The following is a 13,651-nucleotide window of genomic DNA, read 5'->3' on the forward strand; positions in this document are numbered from 1 at the left end:
CTTACGATGGCAAGACATACAATACTTTAGGGTGGTTGTTTTTGACCAGTGTGGATACAATGGGCTGATAGAGTCCAAGATCTACAGCCCAGAAAAGGCCCAAGAGAAATGTTCCACATAACCATAGACATGTTAGTATCTATCGCCACACAGCTGATTTAGAGAAAGTGACAAGTGAAAGGGAAAACTGGTCAAAGTGAGAACAAGCTCAAACTGGCAGGGGATGGAGATGGTTGAAGATTGTTCAGGCCTCCTTTCAAAGTTGGAGCAAATAACCTTCAGACAATCCTGACTGAGGATGTGGAATTGTTGAATGGATTGCAACGAAGTAGCAACTGGGCCAAGGAATCTGGAAATTGTGAAGCAGCAAAAGTGTCAAGAACCACCACAAATGTTTGTGGGAAGAGACTGAATGAGAAGAAATAAATTCAGTGGGGCTGAAATAATGCAAGAATCTTCCAGGGCAGTCCTAGTTGAGGATTTGTGAAGAGAGTTTCCAAATTTACACAGACTGCATCTATTAGATGGGAAGCTCTTAGGACAAGAGGAGATCAGTGACAGTCCTGAAAGCAACTCAATTTTCAGCAATGGTGTCATGCCCAGCAAGGAATAGGAGCAAATGTTAAAGCTGGTGCTCAGCATCATCCAGGTAAATGTTAGTACATCAGGGAACAGAATCACCATTGATATTCCATCTCTTTCCAGCGCTCTTCAGTTCCAAAGAGGAGATTGCTGGACTTGAAATGTCAATGCTTTTCTCCCCACAGATGCAGCCAAATTTGCCAAGAATTTCTAGTACGCACTTCCTTCATATAACATCTGCAGCATACACAGCTTGGCTTTTACTTCAGTGTAAAGCACATATTCTACAGATTTGATCTCAATTTATCAGAAGCACTTATTTTATGGTGGAATCTTATTCCTCAAATGATATCTGCCATACTAATCTGCAGCTTGCTAAAATAATTGGAGGAGGGAAGGAACAGGGAAAAAAATTGAAAGTAGCAAGGTTTAACTCTTTTATTCATACCTTCATATAGCAAGGAGAAGGGGAGATTGGGAATGGGTGACAAAGATCCTCACCACTTTCAACAATCAGGCAGCAAAGAGAGGGGAGTGCATCTGTGCTGAAGGGTAGATTGAATATCTACCAACAGCTAGGTAGGACTCCTCCATAAAAGGTTACTCCCAATCACTTGTCCAGCTGCAACATTTAAAATGAAACCTTGGGTGAAAGGGGCATTTTGTGACACTCAAATACTTGTTTGTCTTTGTAGCCTCTTGATCACAGCCCCACATGCAAAGTGCACAATAGAAAAAGGAATATTCAGGAAAACCAACATTCCATCCAATCTTTTGCCAGCATAGAGACAGAGATATTCAGTGGAAAGGTATCTAGAGTAGTCTGGGGTCACATTCTTACGAACACAGCACTGACAAAAGCTCACAAGTGGAGGAGATAGAAATGGTTGAGGTCTCTCTCACAACAAACAGGCCCCTACTGAATTCAGTACAGATAATAAACCTTGAGACTCTGTCATTAAAGGGCTGATGGAGATGTACAGACAAGCAGTGGAACCACTGGCAGAGGCAGAGATCACGTGGACTGGAACAAAAACAGAAGCATCTGCCTAAGTTCCGTCTGGTGCTATGGCTCCAGCATGCATGCTGAAGCAGTCTCTGTGGAGTGGGCGGCTGCCACTATGGACTGCCAAAAAATATCAGAACAATCAGTAAGCTGTCAGATATATCCTCTGACTTCCAATACATCACACGAGTATAAATGCATTCAAAGAGTCAGTGACCTAGGGACAAGTGCAGAAGGACCTTAAACTCCCTCAAGGGTGAAGGGAGGTGCCACTGTTCAACGGCATGGAGACACCCAGAGATGGTCCTCTCGGGACAATCCAGAGGAGCCCCTTCATGTGTGCAAGAGACCCCTAACAGCTAGAGTGCTTATAGTATGAGCAACCTGAGAAATCCTACCAAAGTCATCTGAGGCTTAGGTGCAGCTGCGAAGATGCACCATAATATTGCATTAGGAAGAGAAAGATTCAAACATTGAAGTCACTTTGGGTACACAAATGTCGACCTCTGTACAGAATTTCACTGGAAACTAGAACAGCATTTTTACCTGCAGTCCTCAAGCCTGCAAACCTCCATACTGTTAAGTTGAAGGGTCAATAAAAAGGAAGCATAACTTTAAGGTGAAAGGCAGAAATTTGAGTGAAAAAAAAAAGAAACTTTCACCCAGACAGTGGTGGGAATTTGGAATGCCCTGCCTAGGAGGGTGGTTTAAGTGGAAATCTCAACCTTAAAAAGTATTGCACGAGCACTCGAAATTTCATAATATGCAGGGATATGGGTCAAGTGCTGGAAGTGTAGAGTGCAGTGTACTGGTGTAGATTTAGGGCAGATTTTGTCGATGGAAACTCAAATGTACTAAAGGTCATCGTCTGTTCTGTACGATTCTATGATGTCCACTGACCAGCAAACTGAACAGGAATTCATTCGTAACACAGGAACGAAATAACAGAATATGTATAGCACCATATCTGAAAGCTCCACACTTGGAAAACAAGCATTTCCTGTAAAGCAGGAACACCTCTGCATTCCAACTGGCTATTACTGCTGAATGTTCAGAAAAGTTAATACAAAAACATTAATTTGCAATCTAGCCACAACCACATTATCACAGGCCTGTCTACTTTGTCTCACTTTTCCTTTGACTTCTTCAAAATCAGCATTTGCCCCTTCAGAAACTCCTTTCTTCCCTTGTCCAAAAAATCCAAGAAATTTGCTACATCTCCACCTTAAATTATCAACAAGTCTTTGAGCCAAATTGAGCAGTGCTCAACAGACAATACTAGAATCTTGTCCAACAAATGCTGCAGGGCACCCTCCGTGATTCAGGAAACAAAACATCTTGAAAAACACATTTATTGTTCTATGATTACTCTAGTAGATGCAGGAAACAGCACGACAGCACTGTTGTCCATCATTTCAAGGGTTTTTCGCAACTGTCGTTAGCCGTGCCATCTTGGGCATGCCTTGTCACTCAGTGATGATGCCACTGGGCAAACATTCAAAGAACCTAGGAGTTGTGCGGAATGCAAGGACTACTACAGATCCCTGGAAAGCGGGTGCAAACCTTCAGGAATTGTTGTCTGTGGCCTCAAATAAGCTGAAAGTTGATGGTGTACAATACTTGCCACTTCAGAAATCTGGCTGGATGCTGACGTGGAACTCTGAACATCATACGCATACAGTCAATGGCTCCTTGAATCCACGGGAACTCAGCAATGAATGTCAACCTGAGTTATGGCAGCGTGGCTATCTTGTTCCATGGAGATCTAGACAAACTAAACTGATTTCCTGTGGTGTACACTCAAACGTACTTCTGGACAGCTGATAGAGTTGACACACAATTTTCCAGTTGAGTTTTGAAAGGAGGAATTACTATTCTTAATTTTTACATCTTATTTGCCATTAAACGTGTAGTGAATGCTTCTCTTTAACGTAATGGCATCAACAAATGGTCACACAATAGACGTTTTTCCAGTTACTGGTAGTACCTTCTTTGGGATGTTTGCTGTGGCTAAAGTTGTGCAAACAGCTCACTGCACATTATCAGTACATCTTCATTAGAAAACTACATGGATGAATTTATTTTATTTTCAATTATCTCACCCTTGTACCCTCCCGCTTGAATATATTTCTTTCCTGTCTACAACACAGACCCCAAAAAAGTGGCCGATGAACTTCTAATGTCCCCTCTATCCTCCTGTCACTATTGGCTCTTTTTCCAATTCTTATGCGTCAGTCACATTCCATTAGAAATCCCCATGATAGGCCACACCTTTACATCATCCCTATTCAATTTGTTTTTTTTTCCTAAAACAGCAAGTATCCTCACTAAATTGCCCATTCTTAACTGTCCCTGTTGCCCAGATTCTTTGAGATTCTCTCCTTATCCCAGCCTACTGCCTTCATCCTCCAGGATTCTTGCAGTTTCACTAACGACTTTTGAACTGCAATCTCCTACTCTCTTTTGCACCCAGCCCACTATTCTGCAAATAATTTTTGTTGACTCCACTTTTTAGGTTGCGCACCTTTTTAAAGTTAAGGAATGCTTATCTGTGCCAGTCAGAATTATCTCATTGAGCCAATGGCCGTTTCAAATGTGTGAATTATTAGCAGCAGTCATTATTCATTTTATAAAAGTGTTTAAATGTAGAAGCTTGACTATCAATGCATCTTCTCATGACTGCTGAACATGGAAATCCTCACCCCCAGCACTGGAAGTGTTTGCATAAATTAAACTGGTTTCTGAAGAAGCCAAGTAAAGGATTAACATTTTACTAACGATAGCTTGAAGAAAGCAGTTTAACCTACAGGTGCACATCTTGTATTTTCATAGATGTGACTACACCCATACAAACACTTCTCCTTTTTAGCTAACAAAATTACATCTATGAATATCACAGCACGCTGGAATTACTCTAAAAAGCATTCGTGACATGTTAATGAACACAAAACAGATCCTACAATAGTTTTGGAAGGCCAACACACCAGAAAGCTTTGAGAACCAATAAACAGAAGTTTAACCCATTCTCGGGAAACATAAAATTTGGGTTCCACTCAATTACGTTCCCCCATCTGCTCTAAAACCTTTGGTGGATCCTGAATATTCTACCCATAAAATTTTATCTGAATGAATTGAAAGTAGCAGTCTACTGAAAGTAACATTTTGTAAACTTCCTGAAAAATATAAACAAAACTATGAGGGTTAAATACTAGATTCTGTGCAAATTTAAATATTTGAAGAATGAAAGATACAAAGCTATGGAAAAAGATTAGACAAGGAGAATTACTCTACCAAAGAACAGACAGAAAAAGACCAGACTTCCTGTGGAATAAACATCTACGATTCGATTAAAAAAATGTTGGAAAACTAGACTCTTAAAACAAAAATCTGTCCACAATAAATGCATTTCTCAAAAAAACCATTCGATAAATTTTAGTATACTCTTTACTCTTCTGCTCAGAAGATATTGTTCAAACTATAGATTAGATTTCCTACTGTATGTGAACAGGCCATTTGGCCCAACAGATCCACACCAACCCTCCAAAGAGTAACCCACCCAGACCCATTCCCTTACCCTATATTTACCCCTGACTAACGCATCTAATGCTATAGGTAATTTAGCACAGCCAATTCACCTAACCTGCACATCTTTGGATTGTGGGAGGAAACCCATGCAGACATGGGGAAAATGTGCAAACTCCACACAGACAATTGTCCAAGGCGAGAATCGAACCCGGGTCCCTAGCACTGTGAAGCAGCAGTGCTAACCATGGATCCAACATGCCTCCACAGCAACCATGCCACCCATACCAATGACCAGTAACAAAAACTAAACAAATTCCATTTCTAAATAACTAATTATATTGGTATTTAAGATTTAGTTCAGATAACAAACACCTAGCAAAGCTGGAGAAACTAAAGTCTAAGAGCACCTGTGTGGACACAGCAAGAGTTAATGTTTTCAAGTCCAATGACTAGCCTTCAGTTTCAAGTCATTGGACTCAAAACCTTAAAACTGGTTTCTCTAACCACCGATGCTGTCAGACTTGCCAAAAATCTCAGCATTGGTATTTATTTCAGATCGCCAGCAATCCACAATATTCTGCTATTAACACAATAATTTTGTTCACGTTGCTATTAGATAGCAAAACACTGCAGAAACTGGAAACCCGAAACAGACTACTGCAGAAACTTAGCTGGCTGTATCTATGGAGAAGAGAGACAGCCTGACAAGTTATACAGGACTTGAAGTATGAACTTACTCTCTTTCCCCAGAGATGTTGTTAGATCTGCTGAGTTTCTCCAGCATTCTCAGTATTTGTTCCACTTTCTAATAGCTTTGGTTGAATCACTAAAAAAAGTCATGATACCCAGCATCTCCCCATTGTTCCCATTAACCCTTCCCAGGCTCCAATCTGGCACAGTAATGGTTTCGCAACTGGAGAGAAAAAAAACAAGTAAATCTATTTTGCAAAATGTCTCTGCTTCCCTTGTTGAGATTTATATTGCCAAAAGGTTCAGATATTAAATATCATTTAAACTAGACAAAACAGAGGTTAAATTGTACAATATTAAATTTCACCTGATAATTATATGCAGGATGTGGATATCCCATTTGTACTTGTGGTAATGCCACTGCAGGAGGACTTGGATATGAATAAGTCTGCAGGATAGAAAAATAAATTCTACATGTGGATGATTAAATTTAAAAATACTTTAAGTACAAAACATCTTGCATTTACATAGAATATAAACAGAAAATGGAAGCATCTACAGGGACAGAAGCAATTAACATGGAGTTAGAACTCCATGATAGGACTCTTCTTCAGAGCTGGAAGATGATACAAAATGCTGGTGGGTGAGTACAGTTTAGTCAGAATGGAGGGCAGAGATCATGCTACAAAGGTTGTTGAACCCAAATACACAGTCTGGGAGACTGAAAAACACACAAATGCAAAATGAGGTGCCAATCCTCTAGCTTGCAATGAGCTTCATTGTAAAACCGAATTACACCCAAGATGGAAATGTTAGCACGAGTGTGCGACGGCTGATTCGAATAGCAATGAAATAGAAGATCAGGGTCAACAGGATATAGATGGATTGGTTACTTGGGCACAAAAATGGCAGATGAAGTTTAATCCAGACAAACACAATGTGATGCATTTTGGACAATCAAAATTAGGTGGGAATTATAGTGGAAAAGGAAGAACTCTTAGGAACATTAACATACAGATCGATCTGGGTATGCAGGTCTCCAGTTCCCGAAATGTGGCAACACAGGTGGCCAAGGTGATTAAGGCAGCATATGGCACGCTTGCCTTAGTGGCCAGGGCATGGAGTATAAAAGATGGCAAAACATGTTGCAGTTACATAAAAAGGAGCAAGTGAGGACTGCAGATGCTGGAGATCAGAGTGGAGGGTGTTTTGCTGGAAAAGCACAGGTCAGGCAGCATCTGAAGAGCAGACGAATTGACGTTTCGGGCATAAACCCTTCATCGTGATGAATGGCTTATGCCCGAAAAGTCGATTGTCCTAGTTCTCAGATGTTGCCTGACCCGCTGCGCTTTCCCAGCAACACACTCTCAGCAGCTACGTAAAACCCTTGTTAGGCCGCATTTGGATTAGTGCATGCAGTTCCGGTTGCCACAACTAAATCAGAAGAACGTGGAAACTTTGGAGTGTGCAGAGAAGGTTCACCACAATGTAGCCAATATCCATGAGAACAGGCAATAAGGAAAGGTTAAGATTAAGATTATTTTCACTGGAAAGAGGGCAACTGAGAGAAGACCTGATAGAGGTCTACAAAATTATGATAGGTATAGATAGGGTAGATAGTCAAAGGCTTTCTCCCCCAGGGTGAACTTTTAATTACAAGGGGGCGTGGGCTCAAGGTGAGAGGGGGAAAGTTTGAGAGAGATGAGAGAGGGAAGGTTTTCATGCAAAGACTGATAGGAGCCTGGAATACACAGCTGGAAAGAATGTTAGCAACATTTAACAGGCATCTGGATGGTTACATGAATAGGGAGGGAATACAGGCATAAAACCTTCTGCCCTTAACAGGTTTGTATCGTTAATTTAGTTAGGGCATGATGATCGGCACAGGCTCGGAGGGCTGAAGGGCCTATTCCTGTGCTGTGCTTCACTTTGGTTCTTCGGGCCATTCTTACAGAGTAGTGCTCTACCAAGCTTTGGTAGTCAGCCAAACTTCATTTGATCTCACTAATCTAAAGGAAAACACATTGTAAAGCAAATACAGTTGACTAGATTGCAAGAAGTACAAGTAATGTACTGCTTCACCTGAAAGGTATGTTTGAGACCATAGAAAGTGAGGAAATGAAAGGCCAAACTTTGCACCTTCTGTGCTTGCCTGGGAAGGTGAGGCAGCATTAGGAATGGCACAAAGAAGGATTAGACTAGGGTGTTACAATGGGAACAGTTCTTGTGGAATGCTGCAAGTGGAAGGAAGGGAGAGGAACATGCATTTGGTGGTCGAACCCTGCTGGAGGTGGCAGATATGATGACAGGATTCAGACACTCAATGTGGGCTCTGCCATAGCCACTCAGATCCAGACCTTTTTTTAAAAATCCATCTATGAATGAAGACAAAAGGGACAAGTTGTAGAGGTGAGGAGAGACTGACTGCACTTGACATCAAGGCCACACAAAGTGTCACATCAAGGATTCCTAAAAAAAATAGAGTCATTGAGAATGGAGGTAAAACACTCCACTTGTTTGAGTCATTCCAATCACAAAAAAAATATTTGTTTGCTGGAGGTCAGTCTCAGCTCCAAGGTCTCTCTACAAGAGTTCCTTTGGACCCAAACATCTTTGGCGGCTTCAGTAACATCTCCTCCATTATAAATGTCAGAAGACGTAATGTTCACTGATGATTGCACAAATGTTCATTACCATTTGCAACTCCTTGGATACAGGTTTGATCTGACAAGTAAACCATACAAGTGTCCAACAACAAACATCTCCAGCAAGAGAAAATTAAACCATCATCCCTCAATATTATCGTTTTGGTGTTACCACTGTCAAGACCCCACCATTAACATCCTGGGGTTTAACACTGCCCATAAACCGAGCTGGTCTAGACATACAAATACTGTGGCTACAAATCAGAGGCTAGGAATTCTGCAGAGAGTAACTTATCTCCTGCCTCAGCAATGCTGGTTTACCATCTGCATGGCACAAATCAGGCGTGGTATGATTTACCAGGCGTGAACATGACAATGTGGAAAATTGCTCAAGTATGTTCTACGCACAAAAAGCAAGACAAATCCAACTCAATTACTGCCCACCTACTCTTGACTAGTAAACTGATGGAAAGTGTCATCAACCGCGCCCTGCTATGTTCTCTTCAGTGATTTCACAAAGGTTAGCTCACCACAGACCCAAAATGTTACATCCACACAAAAAACTTTAAAACCATTATCACCTTCACTGCTACCAACAATAGTTGGCTGTTTTAACTCCAAAGCTCCCCACACCCATACCGCATATGTAAATTGCATTTGTCTTGAGGGTCTAAGCCTTTTCTTTTAACTATCGCTTTAACATGCCCAGGTAATTTCAGCAGTTCTGGTACCTCAAGGCAATAGCTCCTCATCACTGCTATTCCTGGTTACTTTGCCTTCTACTGCACAGGTTCCCTGGCTGACAGATTTCTGCTTCCATGTCTGGATTTAGACTAGTATAGCAGCCTTTTAAAAAAAATTCACAATGATCACTTTCTAATGAGCTTGACAGCAGACCCTTGGCACCAACCTGATGCCACTTGCTGTGAATGATCCAGAGACGCATTTCCTTCCTCTCTTCCAACTTCTTATCCTACATGAAGTGCTGGAACAGGCAAAATACTAAATTAAACAAACTTAAACATGAAGACAAATTTCTCATTAGATGAATACCACTTAGTGACCTCTCAAAACCTTCATGCTTCCAGCCTCAAGTAATTGGTCAGTATAGCCTTAAAAATTAGGTCTGACTGAAATAGTCACCAATTTGATAGAATGAGCTAAGCGATTCCACAATCAACGAATTAGTTAAAAGCTCTGCAGTCCTACCACATCCAGTCGTGAATAGTGGTGGATGATTAAACAACGGCTCCACAAATATAACCAACCTCAATGATGGAACAGCCCAGAACATCAGTGCAAGAGATAAGGCTGAAGCTTTCACAGCAATCTTCAACCAGAGTGGATGATCCAACTCTACCTCCTCCAGTGATCCCCAACATTCTAGATATCAGTCTTCAGCCAGTTTGACTCACTCCACAAGATATCACGAAACAGTTGGAGGCACTCGGTACTGCAAAGGCTATGGGCCCTGACAACATTCCAGCAGTAGTGCTCCAGAACTTGCTATTTCCCCCAGCCAAGTTGCTCCAGTACAATTACAATTCTGACATCTGCCCGACAATGTGGAAAATTGCCCAAGTACGTCCTGTATGTAAAAAGCAGGACAAATCCAATCCGACCAATTACCACCCTATCAGTCTACTCTCACATCAACAGTAAAGCAATGGAATGTGTAATCAATAGTGCTATCAAGTGGCACCTACTCAGCAATAACCTGCTCACTGACACCCAGTTTGGGTTCCACCAGGGCCACAACTCCTGACCTCATTATAGCCTTAATTCAAATATGGGGGAAAAAAAGAGATGAAGTCCAGAGGAGAGGGACGAGTGACTGACATCAAGGCAGCATTGAACCAAGTGTGGCATCAAGGAGCCCTGACAAAACTGGAATCAATAGGTATCGGGGCAAACTCACCAGTGGTTGGAGTCATACTGGACACATAGGAAGATGGTGGTGGCTGTTGGAGATCAGTCATCTCAGCTCCAGGATGAGTTCTGCAGGGCTTCAAAAGGTACTGCAGTTCAACAATCTTCAGCTGCTTCAAAGACATTCCCTCCATCATAAGGTCAGAAGTGGGAATGTTCACAGGTGATTGCACAATGCCTCAGATACTGAAGCAGTCCTTATCCAAATGTAACAAGGTCTGGACAATATCCAGGCTTGGGCTGACAAGTGGCAAGTAACATTTGTGCCACACAAATGCCAAGCTATGAGCATCACTAATCAGAGGCAATCAAACCACTGTCCCTTGACACTCAAATGGTGTTACCATTACTGAATCCCTCACTGTCAACATCCTGGAAGTTATCATTGATCAGAAACTCAGCTGGACTCACCACAAATGCAGTGGCTACAAGAGCAGATCAGAGACTAGGAATAATGCCTCAAGTAACTCACCTCCTGAAAATGTGTTCACCATCTACAAAGCACAAATAAGGTGTGTGAAGGAAAACTCCCCACTTGCCTGGATGAGTGCAGCCCCAACAACACTGGAGAAGCTTGACACTATCCAGGACAAAGCCTACTTGATTGACACTAAATCAATTCCCTCCAGCACCACTCAGTAGTCGCACCGCATATTATCGGCAAGATGCACTGCAGAAATTCACCAAAGCTCCGCAGACAGCACCTTCCGAACCCATGACTACCGCCATCTAGGAAGGGGAGAGCAACAGATATGTGGGAACACCATCACCTTCAAGTTTCCTCCAAGTTACTCACCATCTTGACTTGGAAATATATTGCCTTCACTACTGCTGGGTCAAAATCCTGGAATTCCCTCCCTAATGGCATTGTGGGTCAACCCACAGCAGGTGAACTGCAGCAGTCCAAGAAGGCAGCTCACCACCACCTTCTCCAGGACAACTAGGGACGGGCAATAAATGCTAGCCAGCCAGTGACACCCACATCCCACAAAATGAATACATCGGACAGCACTTTTTTTTTAAAAAAAACAGTTATGTTCACTAGTAACTGTGGAAAAAATTATTCAACATAATTTACAGAAATTCAGTTAAAATGTTGATGAAATGACAAAAATAGAAAATAGTAATTAATAAGAGTGAAGGGAATGTCACTAAACTAACGATCCAGAACCCAAGACTAAGGTTCTGGGGTCATGGATTCAAATCCTATCATGAGAGATGAAGAAGTTTGAATTTTATAAAATCAGTGAAACAACTTCAAAAATAAAAATCAACTAATAGCAATCATGTAACCACTAGTCATTATTTTAAAGAATCTATCTGGTTCATCAACGTCCTTTAGGAAAGAAAGATTTACTATTCTTACTGGTCTGCTCTACATATAGAAGGCAGGAGTTCAGCCCCTCAAGCCTGTTCCACCTGACTCCCATATGACTCCAGACCAACAGCAATGTGGTTGATTCTTAACTATTCTCTGAAATGGCCTTACAAGTCAATAGTTTGAGCTTTTAGGAAAGGGTGATAAATGCTGGCCTAGCAGGCATCACCCACATCCTATAAATAAATAAAACAAGTATTGTCATTACATTACCATCCTTCACAACTTAAATGTGAGCAAGACAATGCCACATTGATATGGGTGAAGAACACTAGCTCTCATTATGATTATGTAAAATCAAGTTATACAGGAGTTTACTTCGATGCCGAAACTTATTCTGCGCTTTAAGTCATAATTACTGTTAAGAAAACATTCATTTGAAATTAGGATCAGCTAAACATGCAGGTTAACCATGAATTAAAAACTTTCCCATTAATTGTGGGAAATGAATTGGATCTTGGTAAGAAAAAAAATGAAGAACCTTAAAAGTGCATGAATTTAATTCATACAAGGATGGCAAAATGTTACGAGTCCCCACAAGTAATGCTGAGGTACAGTTAGTGTATCCCATATAGGAGATATTTTGTCAAATTCACCAAATATTTGCTTACTTACTTTGTAATGTGCTTTAATTGTGAATTATAAAGGACAACAGAATCATAAAGATGTTCATTTCACACATTTGCAGAATATTTTTTCTGGATTTTTCAAACCCCTTCCAATCATATAACCAGAATTATTTTCTAAAAATACACTACCTAAATCAAAATTCATATGTAAAGCAGTAGGTGTTCAAATGGAGTTAAATTTTGTACACAAAAACAGCTCTTAACTTACTTGTACATACTGAAGAGCTGACCCAGGAAATCCAGGTGATTGAAAATATGTGTCGGCATTTTGGCACACACAAGGAGTCGGTGATGTTATTAGAGGAGCTGGTCTTGCCTGAACCAAATGAATAGGATCTTGATAAGAAAAAATGAATATTAAAAAAAGTGTATGAATATAATTCATAAGGTTAGCAAAATGCTATGATTCCCACAAGTGACACTGAGGCATAGTTAGTGTATTCCATACAGGAGATATTTTATCAAATTCACCAAATATTTGTTTTACTTGCTTTTTAATCTGCTTTAAATTAGAAACATGGAAATCTGTCTTTTACCTTTCCAGTTTATTTGCTCACCCAAGTGTATTAAAATTGATTGCTTAATAGAACTGTAATAAACTTGAGTTACTGTTAAAGAACAAACAAAAAATCTTCTAGCTGTCATCACAACAGAAAATCAGCTTTTGCCAGTGACCATAACAGAAACTTGAGCATGCTTCCATTATTACTCAGGAAGAGTTGAAAAGCAGTCAGATAAGAGACTGCTGTAAACAAGCACTTTTTTAAAAAATAAGTAAAATATCAAGAATGTTTTTATTAAAACAAAGGAGTGTAAAACACCATAACATGCAGCCTGATGTACAAGATGCAAACCCACTTATGCATATACTTTGAACTTTATTACATGATGCATTGTTGGGATCAGCACACTCCATTACCAAGAGATAGACAGTAACAGTAGCAAACCTTTCAAAACAGAGGGGCAGGGATTGTCTGAATCAAAACCATTACTTTGACCAAAGCACTTCATCCTAATCAAGGATTCAGGTGATAGTCTTCATCACTTTTAAATAAAACAATTTAAATTTCAGCCACCATGATAAACTAAAACTCCACTTACATGAATCTTGTTGCTTCCTAATTGCAGGTCCTATCTTCAACTTCTTCCCTTTGAAGCTGATCTGAGACTAAAAAGAAAGCCAATCAACCGATAATTTCAGTGCACCACAAAACATGGCATTTGTCGAGGAATGGATGATCTATTCTGATGATTTGCATTCAATAAA

At 40.6% G+C, this 13,651-nt stretch overlaps 1 protein-coding gene across 2 annotated transcripts in view; it reads right to left on the reverse strand.

The window, feature by feature from the left end:
* dazl (deleted in azoospermia-like) overlaps positions 1-13,651 on the reverse strand; it is a 172,142-nt gene that overhangs the window by 66,293 nt on the left and 92,198 nt on the right. For both annotated transcript variants that reach the window (XM_072574963.1, XM_072574962.1), the window contains exons 5-7: positions 13,486-13,552; positions 12,593-12,720; positions 6,171-6,251 (exon numbers count right to left, since the gene is read on the reverse strand). In XM_072574963.1, coding sequence (XP_072431064.1) covers positions 6,171-6,251; positions 12,593-12,720; positions 13,486-13,552 — 276 coding nt within the window. The remainder of the gene's footprint in view (positions 1-6,170; positions 6,252-12,592; positions 12,721-13,485; positions 13,553-13,651) is intronic.

Source organism: Chiloscyllium punctatum, chromosome 8 (assembly GCF_047496795.1).
Source record: "Chiloscyllium punctatum isolate Juve2018m chromosome 8, sChiPun1.3, whole genome shotgun sequence".
NCBI classification, from domain to species: Eukaryota; Metazoa; Chordata; class Chondrichthyes; order Orectolobiformes; family Hemiscylliidae; genus Chiloscyllium; species Chiloscyllium punctatum.